The sequence below is a fragment of the Urocampus carinirostris genome, chromosome 11, assembly GCF_059441175.1.
Source record: "Urocampus carinirostris isolate Australia breed hairy pipefish chromosome 11, RoL_Ucar_1.0, whole genome shotgun sequence".
Lineage (NCBI taxonomy): Eukaryota > Metazoa > Chordata > Actinopteri > Syngnathiformes > Syngnathidae > Urocampus > Urocampus carinirostris.
The window spans coordinates 42,087,525-42,107,728 of NC_142359.1; the positions used below are offsets into that span (position 1 = coordinate 42,087,525).

A 20,204-nucleotide genomic window follows, 5' to 3' on the forward strand; every position below is an offset into this window, starting at 1 on the left:
TGCGTTCTGAATTCGGATTGGCTAAAGAGTCTCTCTGCTTCCCCTATTCCGTACACAAAAATATTGCTAAATTCAGGCTACGTTCGAGCTAATTCCACGTAACAAAATGTTTCTTTAAAACCCATATCTTCTTTAAAATGTGGTGCACCAACAAACTTATTTAAACGGACACCGAGTAATATTTGAACACTGAAAGTCACTGTATTAGGTAAGTGAGAACGACTGCTACAATGCACAAGGAAAAATACAAACTACAGAGACTCCAGGTGACTAGCTTTTTGGGGTCTTTTTTGGGGTACCTGTTGCAGCAAAATGGTGGAGTGATAATTCATGTATTTGCTTATTATTTAAAAAGAATATTGTTTTTTTACCACTGGAAGACTCGATGGAGCCTTTTCTCAAAAATAATAAACAATGTCTCTTTAATTGTATAAGCAAATGCAGATTGGTACTTGATGGGTTTGGCTTATCATGTGTTTTATTTCGGTACTTTGGCGATAAACACTAGTTTACTCTAAAGAAGGGGTCGGATACCTCTTTGAGTCTAAGAGCCATGAAAAAAACATATTTTGATTTGTTTTCTTTTTTTCTTGGAGATCCACATCATCAAAATTCATAAAAATGGCCAAACCCGCTCTCCAGACATAAATCTTTAGGCCCATATCATGTTTCTGTGTGAGGTGTGATGATTTGATAAAATCAATGATATAAAAATAACCCCAGGGCCTGTGTCCTATATAGCCAAATATACCATTTAAAATGTTTCTCTATCCTGAAGTTAGTTAAGTCGATTGAGGCTCATCTTAGCATTCACTTTCGTCGTTGATAATGGTTTCAGAACAAGTTTGGAAAAAATGTCACAAAATACTGTAATCAAGGAGTGTGATATGTGTGCAAAGACCCGCCATCTCCTACTGCTTGCCCAATCAAATTGTTCTGGGTGCTTGGCAGGTGTTTTCAGCTGTTTACAGTTGGTTCAGTGGTTTTCATCATGAAGTGTTTCAAAAGTGAACATATATTGTTCAGTGAGCTTCCATATACAAGATTCCAGAGAGACAGCCAACACAGGTATATTAATGTAACACCGTGACTCTAAGCTGTTCTTATAACTATTTCATCTACCAGACTGGACCAAGGTTCTCTTATGTCGCCTATACAGATACAGAGAAGATGATCATACCCCTCATTTTATTTATGAGCCAGATGTACTCATGAAAAGAGCCACACAATCCTGACCCTGCTGTAATGTATACATTTAAATCATATCAAACACGCAGTCTCATGTTTTGCCTGTGTCATCTGTGTCTTGGTCGTTTCCTTTCGACTGACCTCCTTTTTTCGTTGTTCACGTTGCAGATTGAAATCCGGTGGGAAGCAAACGTGTCTTATTGACTTCGCTACATCAACCAGATATGCTACTTGAGAACTTTTGGTCCTTCTCAAAAACAAACCCCACTCAAGCCCCTATTACCCACTCCGACCCCAGTTTCCCCCACTCCCCGTTACTCACTGCTGGCCCTTTAAGAACTGGATCTCACAGCCTCCAGCCAGGGGAGGAGAAGAGGAAGGACAGAGGGCACTGAAAGAGAGAGAGGGAGGGTGTCACTCTGAAAGTGTGTGTGACAGTGAGCGAGGAAGAGAGAGAGAAAGGAATACCCTGAGAAAAGAGAGGGAGAGAATTGTCGGCGGCGTGGGGAGGACCACTCATAACCGGTCTGGTTGCGAGGGGAAACCGATCCGAGCTGGTCCAGCCGAGCCTTTTGTGGGACTCTTTTATGTTGTTGTTGTCAAGAGAGGCGGACCCTTACTCCAGCATGCTCACTGAGCCTGAGCTACCTCAGGAGTGTAACAGGTATGTAACAACACATACACGCATGCTCTCTCACACACTCTCCCGCATGGATGGTGGTGTGAGTTAGAGGACTTGAAATATGAGGTTAAATTATTTATAAACAATATGTTTGAGATTAACACTAAAATTCGTGCGTAACCAGGTTAGATAAACCCCCCTGCCATTTGTTTCACTTTTTTTACTTCTCACTTCTTTTGTGAGGTCATCGTGGGAGTTGGTCCTGCAACTTTAGTACCCTTACTTTTGTTGAACTCACTTGTTTTTAATTAATCCCACTCGACTATCTCGTAGTCTAGCGCTGTTGTTTCCATTCTATTTAATCTCCGGTGCTCTGCCACGGAAGTTTCCCTTTGACCTCCCTGTCAACATGATGCTTGATTATATTATAACGTTGCAATAACCAATTGCACACTCCTTCTGATCGTCTTTCAATTGCGTTAGTAAATCTCCATCTGTTTTGCGTCAAACTAATCTTTATTTCGCGATAAACAGTAGTTGAGGATAGGTGGATTAGGAGTGAGCAGGGGAAGATCTAAAACCCCAATAATAATTATATTTATAAGTGATTTAAAGGTATAGAAGAAAAATATATATAATTATTACAACAGTGAGGGTATGATTTAAAAATGTGAAGGATTAAAGCAAGAATGTATGGAGAAAACGGTAAGGATTACAACGATTTAAGTGGCGAGCACTTAGTCGTCACTTTCCAGTAATGCACTCCGTCAACATCATGCGCGTTTTGTTGGGATGTACACTGTCTCCAACTTTTTGTCGCGCCTTTTCTAAATTTTGACTTTGTTAAGAACAAATCTGAGGACTGTCCTAATTTATTTGTACAGGACAAAAATGAGCTGACGTGGCTGAACGTGACATCTGTGATAGATGGATAAGGTATTGAGGTGGCGGTCGAATAGGGGAGGGGGAATAGGGAAGGATGGGTCGTAACCCCTGTTTATTGGGATGTCAATGCCAACATTAAAGCATACTTGGGAAATAAAACAGGATTCTGACAACGTTGGCACCACCAAAGTTGGTGCTAGGACAGCGCTGCTTTTCAACAGGCAAGATTAAAGTGCCCCCCCCCTGTGCCTGCAAGAAAGGCAATTGAGTATTGTGTCCGTGCTCTGCAGACTAATGCACAATTCTGCCCCTCTTCTCCTGTGGCCCTATTCGGGCCCCACCCTCCCTCACACACACAGATCAACTCGGACTAAAGGCCATTGTCTGGGCCATATTGTCCGTCCCTGGAGAGTCTTGATAACCGTGTCTCCATCCGTAGAGAGAGGGGGCAAAAAAAAAAAAAAGAAACGCGGAGAATACTATTTCTCTGCCCTTTTCCACCCACGGAGTCAATCGGGGGGACACAGGGGGAATTTGGGTGTGCATTGGGATGGACATGTGCGGTCATATGTCACGGAGTGGGGGTAGGTGAGCAAGGGTCACGTGGCATAAGTCGAGGGAAGTGTTCAAAGTCACTTTCCTATATGTGCAAAAGGGTTGGGAGGGTTACTCCAAAATGTAACCTGATACAGTTACTAGTTACCTGTTTCAAAATGTCATCATTAACGTAATTTAAATACCATAATTTTGCAGTAATGTAACTTGATTACTTTAAACTACTTTTGGAGTACTCCAATACCAAATAAGCCATTAAAGACAAAATAAAACAGAGTATCCTTAAAACTACGAAATTTTGTTTTGGTTAATTGAACAATGTTATCTTGAGAAAGAATTGGAAGAAACCAAGGTCAGGTAGCTGCTTTTAGTTCTACAAAAGTTCTCAAATTTGATCTATAAAGCAAAATAGAAACTTGATATGCTCTGTTTTAGTTCATATTCAAGAGCACATTAGAAACTGAATTTTGTTTTAAACACACCAAGTGTTCACTTACTAAATTTACAACAAATGATGTCTTGTGTCCAAGTTCAAGTTTTACTTGTTTGACATGAGGATGTCACACCTCTTAACAATCTTCAGATTTACTTGCTTGTCCATTTATCTCAGATAGATCGGTTTCTTCTGTTGTCTAATGCAAGGGTTTCTGATGCCTCCACTGCAGATGAAAAAGGTACACACAAAATGTCTTCTTTGATGCTCGCACAATGTATGTGCAGCACCAATCAAAATATAACTTGTTGACTTTGATCACTGAAATAAAGAAGCTTTATGGCGCATTGAACATACTTTGTGCATATTTGTAATGTTACTATATATGATATTTTTCTTTCAATCGGCAAGCAACATAAAATCCGTGTCCTGCATCAACAATGTGAGCGCAGCCTGGTCACATCACACTTTTTAAAAAAACATGGACCAAGGTCTACATGAAAATATACTTTTGAATAAATTTGTAATTCAACCTTCAACCAAAGATACTTATAATTAGACTATGTCTTTTTTCTGTAACTGTAACAGAACGGTGGGTGGGTAGTTGTATGGATTCCTTACAACTAGGGTCAGGAGCACAATTTTCTGTGGTATGTCTTCAGCAAGTACAGCTTGGTGGTGCCTATCCCCCTCCAGGCCAACAAATATTTCCACCACCCTTGAACCAGGGACCTTTCGTGTGTCAGGCAAGTGTGCTAACCACTGCACTACATAAACAATACAATAACATTTTTGGTATCCCTTTTACGTAACGCTGTTACATGTATTATGTTACTTCGCTAGCCCTGCAGCTGCCCACAATAGATGGCAATGTTGGTGCTGGCCCCCTGGCCTCCACAGTGGGGCCTCTGTCTGGCCAGGTAGAGAGGAAGAGAGAATGTCAAAAAATGGTGAAACATTGTGTGTTTTCAGTGAGACAAATGTCGCGACTCCTTCATGGATTGCTTAACAAACAGCAGAGCAAGCGTAACAATGGAAAAAAAAGACCCCGGCTCAATAAACATTTTGAGCCCCCCTTCTCATTACAAACATCAAGACAAGACTTCCACCGGATGCACTTTTTCTCTCTCCGTCCGTCTACTTTCAAACCTCCTCCACCCCCTACAAACATTGTCTTGCTGCCTTACTTTCCCATATATTATTTGTTTTTCCCACATATGCCATTCACTCGCCCGGACTTTCTCGAGTACAAACATGCAAACGTGACAATCCCCCACATTTTTCCGGAATTGTTGTGTCTGATTTTAATAAATATATGTATTCCCCTGTACTAACGCACATCAGATAATTTGTATCAAAAAAGAAAACAGTAATCGGCTGGTGACTGTTACCCAAAATACGCTTCAGCGTGCTTGATGTTTGCCATGCCTAATCTCGTTGCATGCAATGTTTCACAACGTTAATTTCAATGACATCAAGAACAATTCCAATCTATTCAATTCAATGATTGATTTATTTGCTCATTTTAAGAATTACTTTTTATTAAAAAATAAGCAAGAGCGAATGCGATATCACTTTAAGTACAAATGTTCTTTTTATTTTCCTTAAATCCACCATAGACTAGTTGAATACAATGAAAATAAATATATTTCAATTTAAAAAAAAATCTGGCAAATGGGTAAGAATGTTTTGCAGTGTTTTATGTGGAAAACAACCCCAAAACATCTTTATTTGTGTGTATGTGTGTCTGTGTGTGTTGCTACTTTTTTACCTTTATTGAATGCTACCATTTTAACCCTACAGTTTTTTAGGTGTCCCTGGGATGTCACAAAAAACGCCTCAGGTTTAAATACAGAACTGAAAGAAAAAGATAAAGCGTTTTGCACCCGGATTCGAATTTTGTTCCGAAGTCGGCCATGATGTCGTCCGGTTAATGGACGTGCGATTAGTGACTTAGCAGACATATGTGATATGAGAGCGATTTAATGGAGGAGTCGCTAATCATCAAAAAAGCCAAGGGGGAAGTGGCGCTCTAATCTCAGATTAATGCTGTGAGAGTGTGTGTTTGTGTGCGTTTGCGTGTATTTGAGTGGCTTCAACGTTGGTTTGTCTAAGCGGGGAGACAGACAACAGATTAGACATTTGCTTTTTGATTTATAAATACATAGGGGAGTTGTCAATTTAAATGATTGGATTTTGTGGGTTTGTAAGTACTTTTTAGTTTCACTGCCAGTTCACAAAATACACAAAATCATTTCACCAATACAAACAGTAATAAATTTATTACATGAAATATGTATACAAAATCATCTGAACCAGAACAAGCGTCTCCTTCATTGGCAATCTTTTTCCCTCGGAATCAATTTGTCAAATATACCCATGAGAACAAATTGTACATGATGTGGAAATATGTATTTGGGACTTGAGGGGTATTTTTTTTAATCTCTTTTATTACTTGTTAATTAAACTCATTTTAATTATTTGTTATTATTCAAAGTCATACAATCATTCATAGTCATACAATCAAATTATATAAATATATATATATATATATATATATATCCTTGCGACCCTACTGAGGATAAGCGGTGCAGCTAATGAGATGATATATATATATATATATATATATATATATATATATATATATATATATATATATATATATATATATGTATATACACTTAAAACATTTGAACAAATAACCTATATAAATGAACAGTCAAATAAAATGAATACATGTACAGACATTTAGGAAAATAAAATGATTATATTTATTAATTTTCAGAAATATATGACAATACAAAAAATACATTTATTGAATTATATATTCAGATACAATTATTAACTCCGAAAGAGTAAGTTATCTAATATAATGTACACTGAAGGACACTGAGGGAAACTGTGGGAGTCAGATCCATCGACATTTCGTTCTGTATACACGTGTACTAGAATGACAATAAAGTAGATCTGAATCTGAATCTGAATCTGAATAATGAGATTTCAAATTAAAATAACTTTAATGTTCTTAGCCAGTCTTAAAAATTTGGTAATGTGTTGATACTAATATTCATATTAAAGAAACATATTCAATATTTTAATAAAAAATACAAATAAATGAAAACGGTTTTAAATTGATCAGCTGTTGTATGAAATAAATAAAGACATACATATGAAATATGTATTCTACATTTAAAATAGGAAGACCTTAAAGACTTTATTATTTACCCTTGACTACCATGTCTAATCGTGTCACATATAAAGTTTCACAACCTTGACCAATGACGATTCAAAACAATTTACTAACCTTTTTTTTTCAGCCACTGTTATTCAGAAACACTCAATAGTCAATGTTGGAAACCCTTTAAACAGCAACACGCACTACAGATTAAAATGATAATCATCATCCTTGTATTTGTGCCGTTGCAGCGTATGAAATTAAGGTACTTAGAAAATGATAACGCACATTGCAAAAGCAGGGAAAAAAAGTGAATATCAAGTTTGAATTCTGCTGCAAACTAAAGCGAGTGTGATTCGAGTGAGTTTTCACCTGCACGAGTTGCAGATAAAATCATTAAAAGGTGTGTGGTGCTCATTTTCCATCACTTACCTTTTCATAAACATGCTGAGTGAGGAAATTGTGATAATATTATTTTTTAAAAATAAGGAAAACAATCATCAATTGTGCAAAAAAAAAAGACGATTGCGAACTACTATCAAAAGCTAGTGAGGTGATGCAAAGGTAACCCCAACTCGTGCGTCGTGTCTGTGTGTGCGTGCGTGCTTGTATTTTGTGTATACATCGGGTTGCAATTAGGCGGAGGTGAGCACGGGGAAACACAAGGGGACGTGTGTGTGCGCTCAAAACAAAAGGCCTCAGTGTGAGCTAGTGAAAGGGGGTAAAGTAAACAGGCAGTGAAGAAAATAGACCTGCAGTGTTGGGCCTCTTTTGTGCTTATGCACATGTGCGCGCGGACTTATTTGCTCTTTGGTTTGCGCAGCTGGGCCGTCCTCTCTACACTAGAACTTGTGTGAATGAAGGAACACAAAAAAATGTTCTTCCGGCGCTAATGTTATCTTGAAATTTCCCTGATTTCAGTATCCAGAATTGCACTCACTATTGGATTTCCTTTGTCGTTTGCCATCATTTACGGCGTTTGGTTATGTTGAGTACCGTATTTTCAGGACTATAAATCACTGTATTATAAGGCGCACTTTTAAAAATTGTTTTATGATGAGTTCTATAATTTCTGGACTATAAACTGCTCTGGATTATAGAGTGCACTTTCAAAAAAAAAAACAGTATTATGGCAAGTACTTGATATTCTGGACTATAAAACACGCTGGATTATAACGCGCACTTTCAAAAGAACATTTTTTTTGAGTACTTCATATTCCAGACGATAAAACACACTGGATTATAAAGTGCACTTTTAAAATAATAGTTGAATGATGAGTACTGTCCTTCCTGGACTATAAAACGCACTGGATTTTAAGACCCACTTCGAAAATGAATAGTCTTGTGAGGAGTACCTTAATTGTTAGACTATAAAACACGCTGGATTATAAAGCAAACTTTTCAAAATAACCGTTTTATGGCACTTACCTTATATCCAAGTCTATAAACGCACTGGATAATAAAACACACTTTTAAAAATTACTTATATAATGAACACCTTAATTTCTCGACTATAAGGACACACTTTCACAAAAATAGTTGTATGTCATGTACCGTATTCTCCAGACAATAAAAGGCACTGGATTATTAGGCGCATTTTTTTTTTCAAGTCATTGTAACATGTTCATCCAGGGGTGCCATGTCTAATAAAGTTCCATAAATGTTTCACCATGTTGATATTAATGACAATAAATACAATAATATTCTCTCATTCTATGCTATAATATGTAAAAGACAAATAGCAGCAATGAAATCCTTAAGTCATAAGGACGTATATAAGGACATACAAATATGTTTTCAGAAGCATTCTCCCTAAGTGGCAATATACTCTTTTTTTGTTTTATTAAAAACATATATTTTATAAAGGTTTGGCGCTGATCACCTGTAAGTATCAAGCCTCTGGGAATTATTTCAGTATGAAAAATTACCATTTGATGCCAGGAGTGTCTCTGATCACATCTTTGCCCACACATCGAGGAAGCCCCAACTTGCCAGGGTTGCTTCCTGTAACAATCAAATAAGTGTGTAGGCGGCCCCATATGACAAGTAGGCGTAGTGAAGCAGTTTGGTGAGCGTATCAATGATACGGATGAGTACAGACAGGTAACGCTTCAGCAGAGTTTCTTTCTTCATAAAAAAGATGACTAAGTCCCATTGTTATCGTCCAGTAAGAGAAGAAAAACGTTTTGTGCTCGTCCGCTGCTTCCTGATTGCCATGGTGACCAATATTGGCTACTGAAAAGTTCTTGTAAAGTTCATGCAAGTTCAGTGTTCTTGTAAAAATAATGTTACATTGCATGCATAGTACCTTTAAGTTTATGGAAAGTATTGTTTAAATATTATATTCAAGACATTTGTCCATATTCAACTGTTATTTGCTAAACAATGCGAATGGTAGAAACATACTTTTTCTAATGAAAGGTCATGGTTCAACATTTGTTTTGATATGTATTAAGCCTATACATAGCTACACAACTACATTTTCCGTAAGCCTTCAAAATTGAATGAAAATTGCCTGGCACTGCCTCTTCCTATTTGAGAGAAACGTCTGACATTGACTGAGTTAATGACAATGAATTATATTCAATTTGATGACATATATGAAGGAGGGAGTTGCGGCAATTGCATCCTTAACCTACTAACCTCTGGGGTCCACATGCAAGGACATGAATGCACATCAAACAAGAAACGTGGACCTCAGAAGGTTAAATAGTTCTCCATGTGGCCCTCATAAGGCAAAGATGATGCCGTGCAAGCTAGCAATTTGATCAACCCTCAATTTTCTTCCATGTGTTAGCACCTCGCGTCCCCTCTCTTAGCCCAGATTCACAGGAGTTCACCGGACATTGTTTGACTCTAGCTGTCATAAAGTAAATAAGCAACACATTAGTAGCGGAGCTGCTGCTTGAAGAAGAGAAATCCAGTGGAGCATTATCAGTTTAGCGGAGAAAGACAGCTGAAGAAACTGGAGCCAAAAAGTCAGCCGCCTGTTGCTTCAAGGGCCCTGGCCCTCGGTTCATCGCCAGCCCGTTAGCTGCCTATTAGCCAGGGTCATTGTCGCGCTGTCTCCAAGGCCAACAAGTGCATATGAAAGCACTCAGCTGACGCTGAGGAGCGCATTAAATTCTATTATTGCAGCATAGTCGCTGCCTACCTATTCATGCAGAGCACGCGGAGGCAAATTTACCTTGCGAGTGGTAGAGTTCACCTAATAGATGTGGCTTTATATCCTTTGCTTCTTTTCAAGGGAACAAAGACACGGTAACAAATTGACACAGGCGGGCTCTGCATCGCTGGCCATTTTCCTTCAGTCCTTGCTATTGTCCGCAGGTTTTCATAAGCGCGGATTATTGTTGGCGTTCATACTGTTCCGTCTCTCTCTCTCTCTCTCTCTCTCTCTCTCTCTCTCCCTGTCTATTATTTTCTTCTTGTTCCCACTCTGTCTGTGAAAGCCCATTGTGAAGGCACGGTGATTTCCTGCACAATGCCGGTGCAAGCGGGCTTCATTTTCAGTAATGGCCCCGTCTTTGGGAAAGCCGAGCAGTGAATAGGCCCCCATCGTAAACACGCTACAAGACCTAGGAGTGTGTTTGAATGTCCGCCAAAGAGCTGAAGGATTTTTTTTTTTGCTTTTTTGTTCCATCACCTGAATGAACGAACGGATCTATCAAAGCACTCCAGAGAGAAGGCGCTTGTATAGTCCCTATACTTTAACCTTAATGTATGTTTTTTGAAGAATCGGAACTATTTGGCTATGTGAAGAAATCATGGTTCTCAAAACAGGAAGTGTGAGCAACCTGTCTACCTTTTAACCATGAGTCCGTGAAACGTGTACAGGTCAAGCCAAAGTTTGTATTTATCACCACAAAAAGTTTATTATCTTTATTTTGCACTAGAATTAGAATTGTCTTTATTGTCATTAATAACTAACTAGTGAACATTTTTTACAAGGAGATTAGATTTGCCAATCCAGAATAAACACATAATAACGACTTGAAATATAACTTGAAAGGTTGTGCACCATTAGAGCATCTGCATTGTGACGCGAAACAATTTTTAGGCGACATTATCATTTTCGGCAAAGTAATTGGCACATAAGAATGGGAAAGCCAAAAAGGAAAACTCAGTCCAGACGGGGACTAAAATCTTGAAATGGTGTTAATATTGAATTTTGTTGCGGCATTTGAGATTGAAATGTCTTTCTGGGAAAAATGGTGAGTCAAGAAAACCATAAGTGCTTAGTCAGCTTTTTTGGGCATTTTTGACATCTAGGGTAACCTTGCCGACTGCCTGTGAACAATGGTGACCATATCTCTGCATCGTGGTGCTGCCCTATATAAAGTACCCATATTGGATCTGTAAAAAGCAAATACATGATGGCGTGAGATTATTTCATGGCTGTATTGAGACCTAAACACAGTGTGAATGAGCGAGTGAGTTGTCTGTCCCCGTGTGCCCTGCGGATGGCTGGCAACCAATTCAGGTTGTCCCCTGCCCACTGCCCGGAGATGGCTGGGATGGGCTCCAGCCCCCAACCCCCCCCCCCCCCCCCCCCCCCCCCCCGCGACCCTAATGAGGATAAGCGGTACGGCTAATGAGATGTGAGATATATATATCACACTTGTTCTAAATGACATGAATTAATTGTTTAGATGTTTTGTCCCCAGGCAAGGAAAAGGGAAGACATTACAACTTCACATCTTTGGAATTTCTCATCAACTATACAGTCCAAGTCCCAAATAACCCTTTCCTCTACCTTCCTTCCTTCTTTTTGGTCTCCAGGATGTCTTCCAAGCGGCCAGCATCCCCATATGGGGGGACAGATGGAGATGTAACCATAGCAACCAGCAGACAGCGAGTGGAGGATGAGGAGTGCGAAGGACTGGCTGGCGTGATCCACCTCCCCTTGGTTTCCTACTGCAACAAGGTGTCCTCTCTCTCACCCCGTTTTAGGACCGTGGACAGCCCTCCCGGCAACACGGTAAGAATTCGAGAATACTGAAAACTTCGTAGCTAGTCCACAGTTTGGATTGTCCTTGGGTTTCTCCTCAGTTTTGGAGAACTTCATTTGAACTTCTGGATGTCTTTGATAATTTTCGTCCCTATCAGATCTTTTTACATCCATTCCGACATTTTCCTGTAAGGCCATGTAAATGTTTCATTTTCTGATCATAAATCTTCAAATTCTAGAGTTGTGGATACATATTTTTATAATTAGCATGTTTTGTCTGTCAGTGCCTCTTGATATTATATTCTTTAAAAACAGCCAGTCTCCTGTCAAATATGGCAGACGCAGTTGTTTTGGATTTTGGTGAGAAAATTACTCCATATTTCTACTTGTCCTGGGAGCCACGGTTCTCACAGACAACTTTTCTTTTTTTATTTATTTACAGTTGCCATGTCAGAAATTGGGTGAGCTAAAATTATCACAGAAAGCCAAGGGCAAGGTAGCCAATGTGCTACTTTCATCATTTGGTGAGATGGTAATTTTATTTCTTTTTGTGACAAATTTATTTTTCACTGCGGTCAACATTTTTGTGGGCCACATTATTATTATTTTACGACAGTGGCCAAGGGCCAGTAAAAAATAGATCACGTGGCATTAGTGACCACCGGGCCAGACTTTGGACATGCACGTCCTATGGAAACATAATAATGATACATTCAGAAAATAATGCTTATTATTTATTTAAATATTTTTCAGGTATCCAGCGGTCTCTAAACTTATCTTGGGGGGAGCATAGGAAAATATAATGCAGGTGCCATTGAAAAAATTATCTTTTAAGACAGAACACAACACAGGGCATATATGCCTTTTTAAAAATCTATTCAGAGCTGCATGCACCATTTCCTGTGTTCCCTCGCCAATAAAAACTAGCAACCTTTACCCCCATCTTGCAGTGTTGTAAAATAATGAAGCGATACTTCGCTGATATAATAGCTAGCTAATTTTGTAATTAGCCACCTGATTAGGCAGCAGGTGCCCTTGTAATTGTGGACTCTGCGTGCGCTTGACTATAGAGCAAAGTCCTGGCGGTGTGGGCACAGATACCAACAATTGTGATAAAATTCCTAGTAAAGCTGTTCTCTACAGAATTAAAAATTACCATATTTTCTCCAGCATAAGGCACAATGATTAAATGTGTACCCCCCAAAATCAGTCTTTTGTGATATTTATATATATCAATTTATATATATATATATATATATATATATATATATATATATATATATATATATATATATATATATATATATATATATATATATATATATATATATATATAACCGGACTATAAGGTGCATAAAATTGAAACTGCAGTAAGGGTTTCACAAAAAATAAATAAGTACACTAGTAGTGCGTTGAGTGATCAGTAGCACTATATTACTGATCACAGATGCAAGGATTAGATGTAAAAATTGGATGCAACAGGAATTTAACCTGGATCGTGGCTTAGTGGGTACCAGATCCTATCCAGTCAACCGGTGTTTCTCAAATAGTGGGTAGGGGACTTATAGTTGTGTCACGGACCTGTTTTCAGTGGGTCATTGGCCTTTGCCTTGTCAAATGCTACAAAAGGAAAAACATGGAGGGTCGATTACACAGATGGCAAAAATGCCCTGCCCGATCTCTTCTCCCTGTCAGTCGTTTGACAACATCCCGATTGTGATTAAGATGGAGCACATCTTATTTTATGTTGATTTTGTTTTTTTCTTATTCCTGCCATAATAATGGGCCTCAAGAAAGTTAGTGGTAAGGGAAAGTGAAAAACATTTACAAATAAAGATCAAGTCTAAGAAGAAAACTATTGCGGTGTACGGACATATTGTACGAATTTTTGCCATAAGTACATTATATGGTTTAATATTGTTATATTTCTAGAATTTTTACGAGTATATTGAGCTTCATTATCTACACAACTAAGTAATAATCGTTGTTTAGGTCAAAATGTTTTAATCTTTTGGGTATGAACTTTTAGTATACAACCCATTTAAAGCCATTTTAGGGGGTCACTTATATGTGATGTAGGATTATATGCAAGTAAGGCCATTTTGGTTTTGCTGGTCTATTTCTTTTAAGTGAATATGCTATATCTGATTTAAACTATACAATAAATGTGACAGTGGAATTATTTTCTTGATTTGGGTCGCAGCTTGTCGTTAGAATGGAATGGTGGGTCCTAAAGTCAGACCAGTTAAGAACCACTGCACTAGACTACTACGGATAAAAAAAGGCAATACGTTTATTATGTCACTATCACACTATTTTTAGTGACTGTACAAAGTTGTTGATGTTATTATTAGGTCAGGCCGGGAGAATATTGCCAAACAATCAACCCGTCAGTGGTACAGAAAAGGTTGGGGACCATTTAAATACACATTTAATTGAATGAAGAGATAGACATCGTGGGAAGTAATTCAGTCATCATGATAGATATAAACTTATGGCTGCACGGGGCAGAGTAAAATGAGAAAAGTTTAACGGCTGTGAACTGGTTGTCTCCAAATGGCCACTTTTGGATAAGCCAAAACCTACCACTAGAAATACAATGTTTAATTTTTTCAGATTCTAATCAAATTTGGCAAGGTAGCAGGTAGGGTTTAAGGCTATAGTCTCACTGGTTTTTCAGCTAAGATGCCCATGCTAAACTCATTGAATTTGATTTGGGTACGTCTTGGATTGGGATTTTAGTTTTACAGGAACAATAGTTAAATTATTATATCTTGGAAGGTGTTAATGAGAACCCCTTAAAGAGGACGGGGGTCTGATAGGGAGGGGGTTCATGTCGGACTACAGCACTATCTTGTCATTGTGAGTAAGCACGGCGGCATGGAAGCCCTTCACTCACCTCTTCAACTCTACTTATCTTCAACATTAGCTGACCTGTAAAAAAATGTTTTGCCCTCAAAATTTAAGTTTTACCTATTATAAACGAGTGTAATCTGTTAAGAGGCAGTTTTATAAAGTACCCATATTGGATCTGTAAAAAGCAAATAAATGATGGCGTGAGATTATTTTATGGCTGTGTTGAGACCTTTTACATTCATCGTTTAACCTACACTAAATAAATATTTAAAATCACATATTTTAGTTCCTTTTTTGAGTTTTTTTAAGAGTGTTACTGTGTATTTGGTGTGTAATGCAAGTAACATAAAAATTAAATCCACACCATGTATCCAAAATACACAAGAAAAACTTTCTAAAAGGCTTAAAACCAGACTCATTTAAAATATTAACTATCAGCAATAGTTGCAGTGCAAAAAAGATTAATATCTACTCAAGTCAAGTCAAGTCAAGTAATTTTTATTTGTATAGCCCTAAATCACGTAGAGTCTCAAAGGGCTTCACAGATTATTACACAGACTATTTTTCAGCCGACGAGAAGAGTAGGTTATTCATACGCTATGGAGTAGAAGTGAGTTTTAAGTTTAGATTTAAACATTTCCACTGAGGTTGCAGATCGGATCTCAGGGGGAAGAGCATTCCACAGCACCGGTGCCCGGATGGAGAACGCTCTAGAACCAGCAGAACACTTCTTTGCTCTTGGGATCACCAGAAGACCGGCACTCTCAGATCGTAGGCTTCGGACCGGGACGTAGGGGCAAATCAGATGTGAAAGATAAGAGGGAGCAAGTCCATGTATGATTTTGTACAATACTAAGAGAACCTTGAAATCACATCTATGGCTAACTGGGAGCCAATGCAGGTTAGCCAAAATCGGTGTTATGTGATAGTACTTTTTTGTCCTAGTTAAAAGCCTCGCTGCGGCAACCCATAAAGATGGGAACACGCTAGACTTGATTCTGACTCGAGGAGTTTTAACCTCAAACATTATGGTGTTACCGTGTACTACCGTTATCTCGGATCATTATTTAGTTACATTTGAGGTGCTAGCTAAATGTAGTGTTAAAAAGCTGAAGGATTTAGCGGACGCAATATAAGCACTGGCACAGTTTCTGAGCTCTTTGAACTCCTTCCTGGAGCAGTTGCGTCCTTTCCTTCATACAATGGCTCGATTGACTCACTCATGAATGAGTTCAATACCACCCTGATTAGTGTCCTGGATTCAATAGCGCCCATGAAGCTAAAATCACGTCCTAAAAGACGCACGCCTTGGTTTACTGATGAAACTAGAACCCTTAAACAAGAATGCAGGAAATTGGAAAGAAAATGGCGCGCTACCAAGCTTGAGGTTTTCCATCAAACATGGTGTGACAGCTTGTTAAAGTATAAAGCCTCTGCAAAATCGGCCTATCTTTCGAAGGTGATTGCGTCTCAAAAGAACAATCCCAAAACCCTTTTTGACACTGTAGCATCGCTTACAAGGCAACAGACTACTGCAGATAGTTCGACGCACTCTGCTCATGACTTAATGGTCTTCTTTACTAAGAAGATTCAATGCATACAGGAAGAAATTGCTAAAGAAATTTTAGCCTAACATAAAATGAACATGTTGATATACTACAACAAAAATGCACACAAAATGTAGTTTTCCTGTCAATGAGGTAACAATTGATTTTTTTTCAGTGTAACCACATTAAAATAAATTTGTGTATTTCATTAACATGTCAAGTCATGTTTATTTGTATAGCCCTTAATCACAAAGAGTCTCAAAGGGCTGCACAGACCACAGATTATTGCAAACCACAGACTATTATGACACCATCCCCTGATCTAAAACCAACATGAGGGCAAATAATACACAGACATTGTAAAAATAAATTATAGGTTTTTCTTAAGCTATAGAATCGAAGTGTGTTTTCAGCATAGATGACATTATCGTTTCGAGAGTGCATTTTTGGCCAGCAGCTGTTTCCAGCTCTTCCCACTGTCACATTGTCCATGTCTTGATCCCACTCCAAGCGTCCAATATTGTTTTTTTACATGTGCACCTTGCACGAGACATGTCAAGCAAAAAATAAAAAATCTGTGCGTGGGAAATAAATACAGCATTTGGATTCCTTCGTCTCCTGGCAAGAGTTATCTAAGCAGATAACAAACGTTCCCTAATTTGGTTCCGTGGCGAGGGCGAGGTAGTAAAGTGATAAACCCGACCGAGGTGCGATTTTGTTCCACTGGTTTGGAAAGAGAATCGTCATCTGCAAAGTAGAAGCACAACCGCCCACGTTGCATGAACATTCACCTGCAGGCTATCTCAGTGTCAAACAAAAACGCCACAACTTGAAAAAGGGGGGTAAAGGGTGGTGGAAAAGGGAAACAAATGCTTGCTGATAAGGAAAAGTTGGACAAATCGTGTTATAGAGGAATAGAACACCTGACTGGGACTGGTTTGGAACAACTGTGTCTTCTTCTTCCTTGGATGCAAAAAGTAACACATTTTCACTTGTGTGGATGACGTTGTGAATTATGAAATGGACCTTCATTTTGGGGACTTCAAACCAAAGGTTTTAACCTTTTTTGAGGCAAGTCATGCATGTTTTCATTAAAATCTCTAGTCACACAGTCTGTTGAAAATGTTTAAAAATTAATACCTAGCATTGTGTTTTTTTAAAATGTAAATTATCATGTTACCTAAAATGACAGTGTAAAGTTTTGTCAGTATTTTTGGTCATCGTGACTCCTGAAGTAGGTTACTTATTTTTTTTATCATTGTTCTGTAATTTTGGATTTGTTTTTAACCTTTTTTCCAGGTTTTATTATATATGTCACCTTGTTTGTTTCTGGCAAAACCAAAAAAATACTTAAAAGTGCTGTCCAGAATTTTGAAATTTTCTACTCACCTTAGCCACCTTTTGCCTCAAGTAGTTATTGCAGTCTATGTCAAGCTGACAAAAAAATGAAATTAAAAATTGTGCGGTTTGGTCACTTTGTATTCTTCCCTTTATATAGTAGCTCTTGTTTACAGTAGCACTACACAATAAAGTGACATGATGTGGGCAAAAAAGTACTCAAGGTCCCTTTAAGTACAATATAGAATGAAATAGAATACAATCGAATATACCTTTAAAATGTTATTATTGTCATAAAATGAGTTGAACATATTGTGACAACTAATCGGACGTGGCACTCCAGTTACACATACAGACTGTATAAGCTAAAAGACAAAAATAAGCCTACATTTGTATATATCTATATCTATATATATATATATATATATATATATATATATATATATATATATATATATATATATAGTCATATGCAAATGTTTGGGCACCCCTGCTCATTTTCAAGATTTTTCTTTATAAATCATTGGTTGTTAGATCAGCATTTTTTGTTAAATATATCATATAGCAGACAAACACAGTGAAATCTGAGAAGTGAAATTAAGTTCATAGGATTTACAGAAAGTGTGCAATACTTACTTAAACAAAAGTAGGCAAGTGAATACATTTGGTACCCTTGTTATTTTATTGATTTCAATACATTTAGCACCAATTTTTGGAACACAAAATGTGTTTGGTAAGCTCATTCACCCTTGACCTTCATACACAGGTGAAGCCAATCATGAGAAAGGGTATTTAAGGCAGCCAGTTGCAAATTGTTGTCCTCTTTGTATCTCCTCTGAAGAGTGGCAACATGGGAGCCTCAGAACAATTGTCAAATGACCTGAAAACAAAGATTTTTCAACATCATGGTTTAGGGGAAGATATATATATATATATATATATATATATATATATATATGTGTGTGTGTGTGTGGCTCTTTCAACATTTTGGGTCAATCAAGCGAAATATAGTGGCCAAATATTACATTGTCCCTTTTAATGGGTCAAAGGGGGACTGCTAATCGTCCGCCCCCAGGAAATGACCTCAGTTGTTGAAGAGAGGATATCCGCGGTGGATAACTGACCCAGCCGCCGCACGCTTTCTGTGGTTCTTGCGTGTTTTGTTTGCGCATCATCTTTCTGGAAGAAAGTGCGCATATGTTTTAAGTAGGCAGCGGATTAGATAAATGGGATGTGACAGGTGTGACCGCTGCCTTCAAGACGCTTGCTTTCCTCACCCACTCTGTCGACTTGCTCATTTCCTCTAATAACATCACCTCTTTCTTTTTACACCCGTCTCCCCCTTTTCTCGCTTTCTTACCAGTTTGCCTCCGCCTCCCTTCATGATGATGCAATTCGTAATCACAGAGACGTTGGTTTTGAAGTGTGAATTAGCTTAATCTGTCTTACAGGCTGAGGTAAAAGGAAACCAGTAAGACAGGATCTAGCCCAGATGAAAAAAATATGTAATTTTTTTTTTTCATCAAAAAAGGCAGTGCTTCGTAAGATCTTTAAATTCATCACATCTACTACACAGCATCATCTCCAAATGGAAGAGCAGCTTCAGCGACAGATTGCTGTCACAGTATTATTCCACGGACAGACTGAGGAGATAATTTCTTCCGCAATGAGGCTCTTTAACTCCACCCAGGGTAAAAGCCCACGTTAAACCACACCCCCACATTGCATATTACCATATTTTTATTACAGTGTGAATTTTATGTAGCACTATTTAAATACTCTATATTAGCACGTTACATATTCCTTTTACCGTATTTTCCGCACTATAAGGCGCACCTAAAAGTCTTGTTTTTTTGCAAAAGCTGACCATGCGCCTTATAACACAGTGCGCCTTATATATGGCTCAATATTAAATTCGCAAGGTCTCGCAACTACGAGAAACAGCCGCCGACTCCATTTTTCGCGCTGTGCATACTGGGAAATATTAAACGATTGGTAGTTGCCGGGGCTCGTGTTGTATTTGTTTACTAAGTGGCAAAATGGCTACCCCATTAAACTGCTTAATTCATATTCAACAAATACAGTATTTGTCTGAATCCAGGGTTATGACTGGTGAAGATGTAAAGCACAATTTACCTTAAACAAACGCAGAATTATTCAGAATGTCACGTTTGAGAGAGAGAGAGAGCGAGAGAGAGAGAGAGAGCGAGATTCTCTTTCATACGTGCATTTGTATAAGAAAATGGCTCCTGTTAAGAGACACGCGTACAACGCCGAGTTTAAACTCAAAGCGATCAGTCACGCAGCACAACACGGCAATAGAGCGGCAGCGAGAGAGTTAAACTTAAATGAATCGATGGTACGGAAGTGGAGAAAGGATGAAGATAAGCTCCGCCAAGTAAGGAAAACTCAAAGTTTCCGTGGCAATAAAGCAAGATGGCCAGAGTTAGAGGAGACACTTGAACAGTGGGTTGTTCAACAAAGAGCGGCAAGCAGAAGTGTCAGTACGATAACTATACGTATGAAGGCAACAGCGCTGGCACAAAAACACCGGACGTGTTGGATGGCCCATTCACTGAGATATGGTCAATTCGAACACAGCAGAAGAAGAATTCGAGGGATTCGTCGATGAGGAGCTTATAGAGTGATCTTTG

The 20,204-nt window shown here is 38.4% G+C and overlaps 1 protein-coding gene across 9 annotated transcripts in view; it reads left to right on the forward strand.

The window, feature by feature from the left end:
* The first annotated feature begins 1,639 nt into the window (after nt 1-1,639).
* Nucleotides 1,640-20,204, forward strand: part of sox5 (SRY-box transcription factor 5) — a 190,726-nt gene continuing 172,161 nt past the window's right edge. For all 9 annotated transcript variants that reach the window (XM_088347757.1, XM_088347758.1, XM_088347762.1 and 6 more), the window contains exons 1-2: nt 1,640-1,852; nt 11,641-11,839. In XM_088347757.1, coding sequence (XP_088203883.1) covers nt 1,776-1,852; nt 11,641-11,839 — 276 coding nt within the window. In that variant the 5' untranslated portion in view covers nt 1,640-1,775. The remainder of the gene's footprint in view (nt 1,853-11,640; nt 11,840-20,204) is intronic.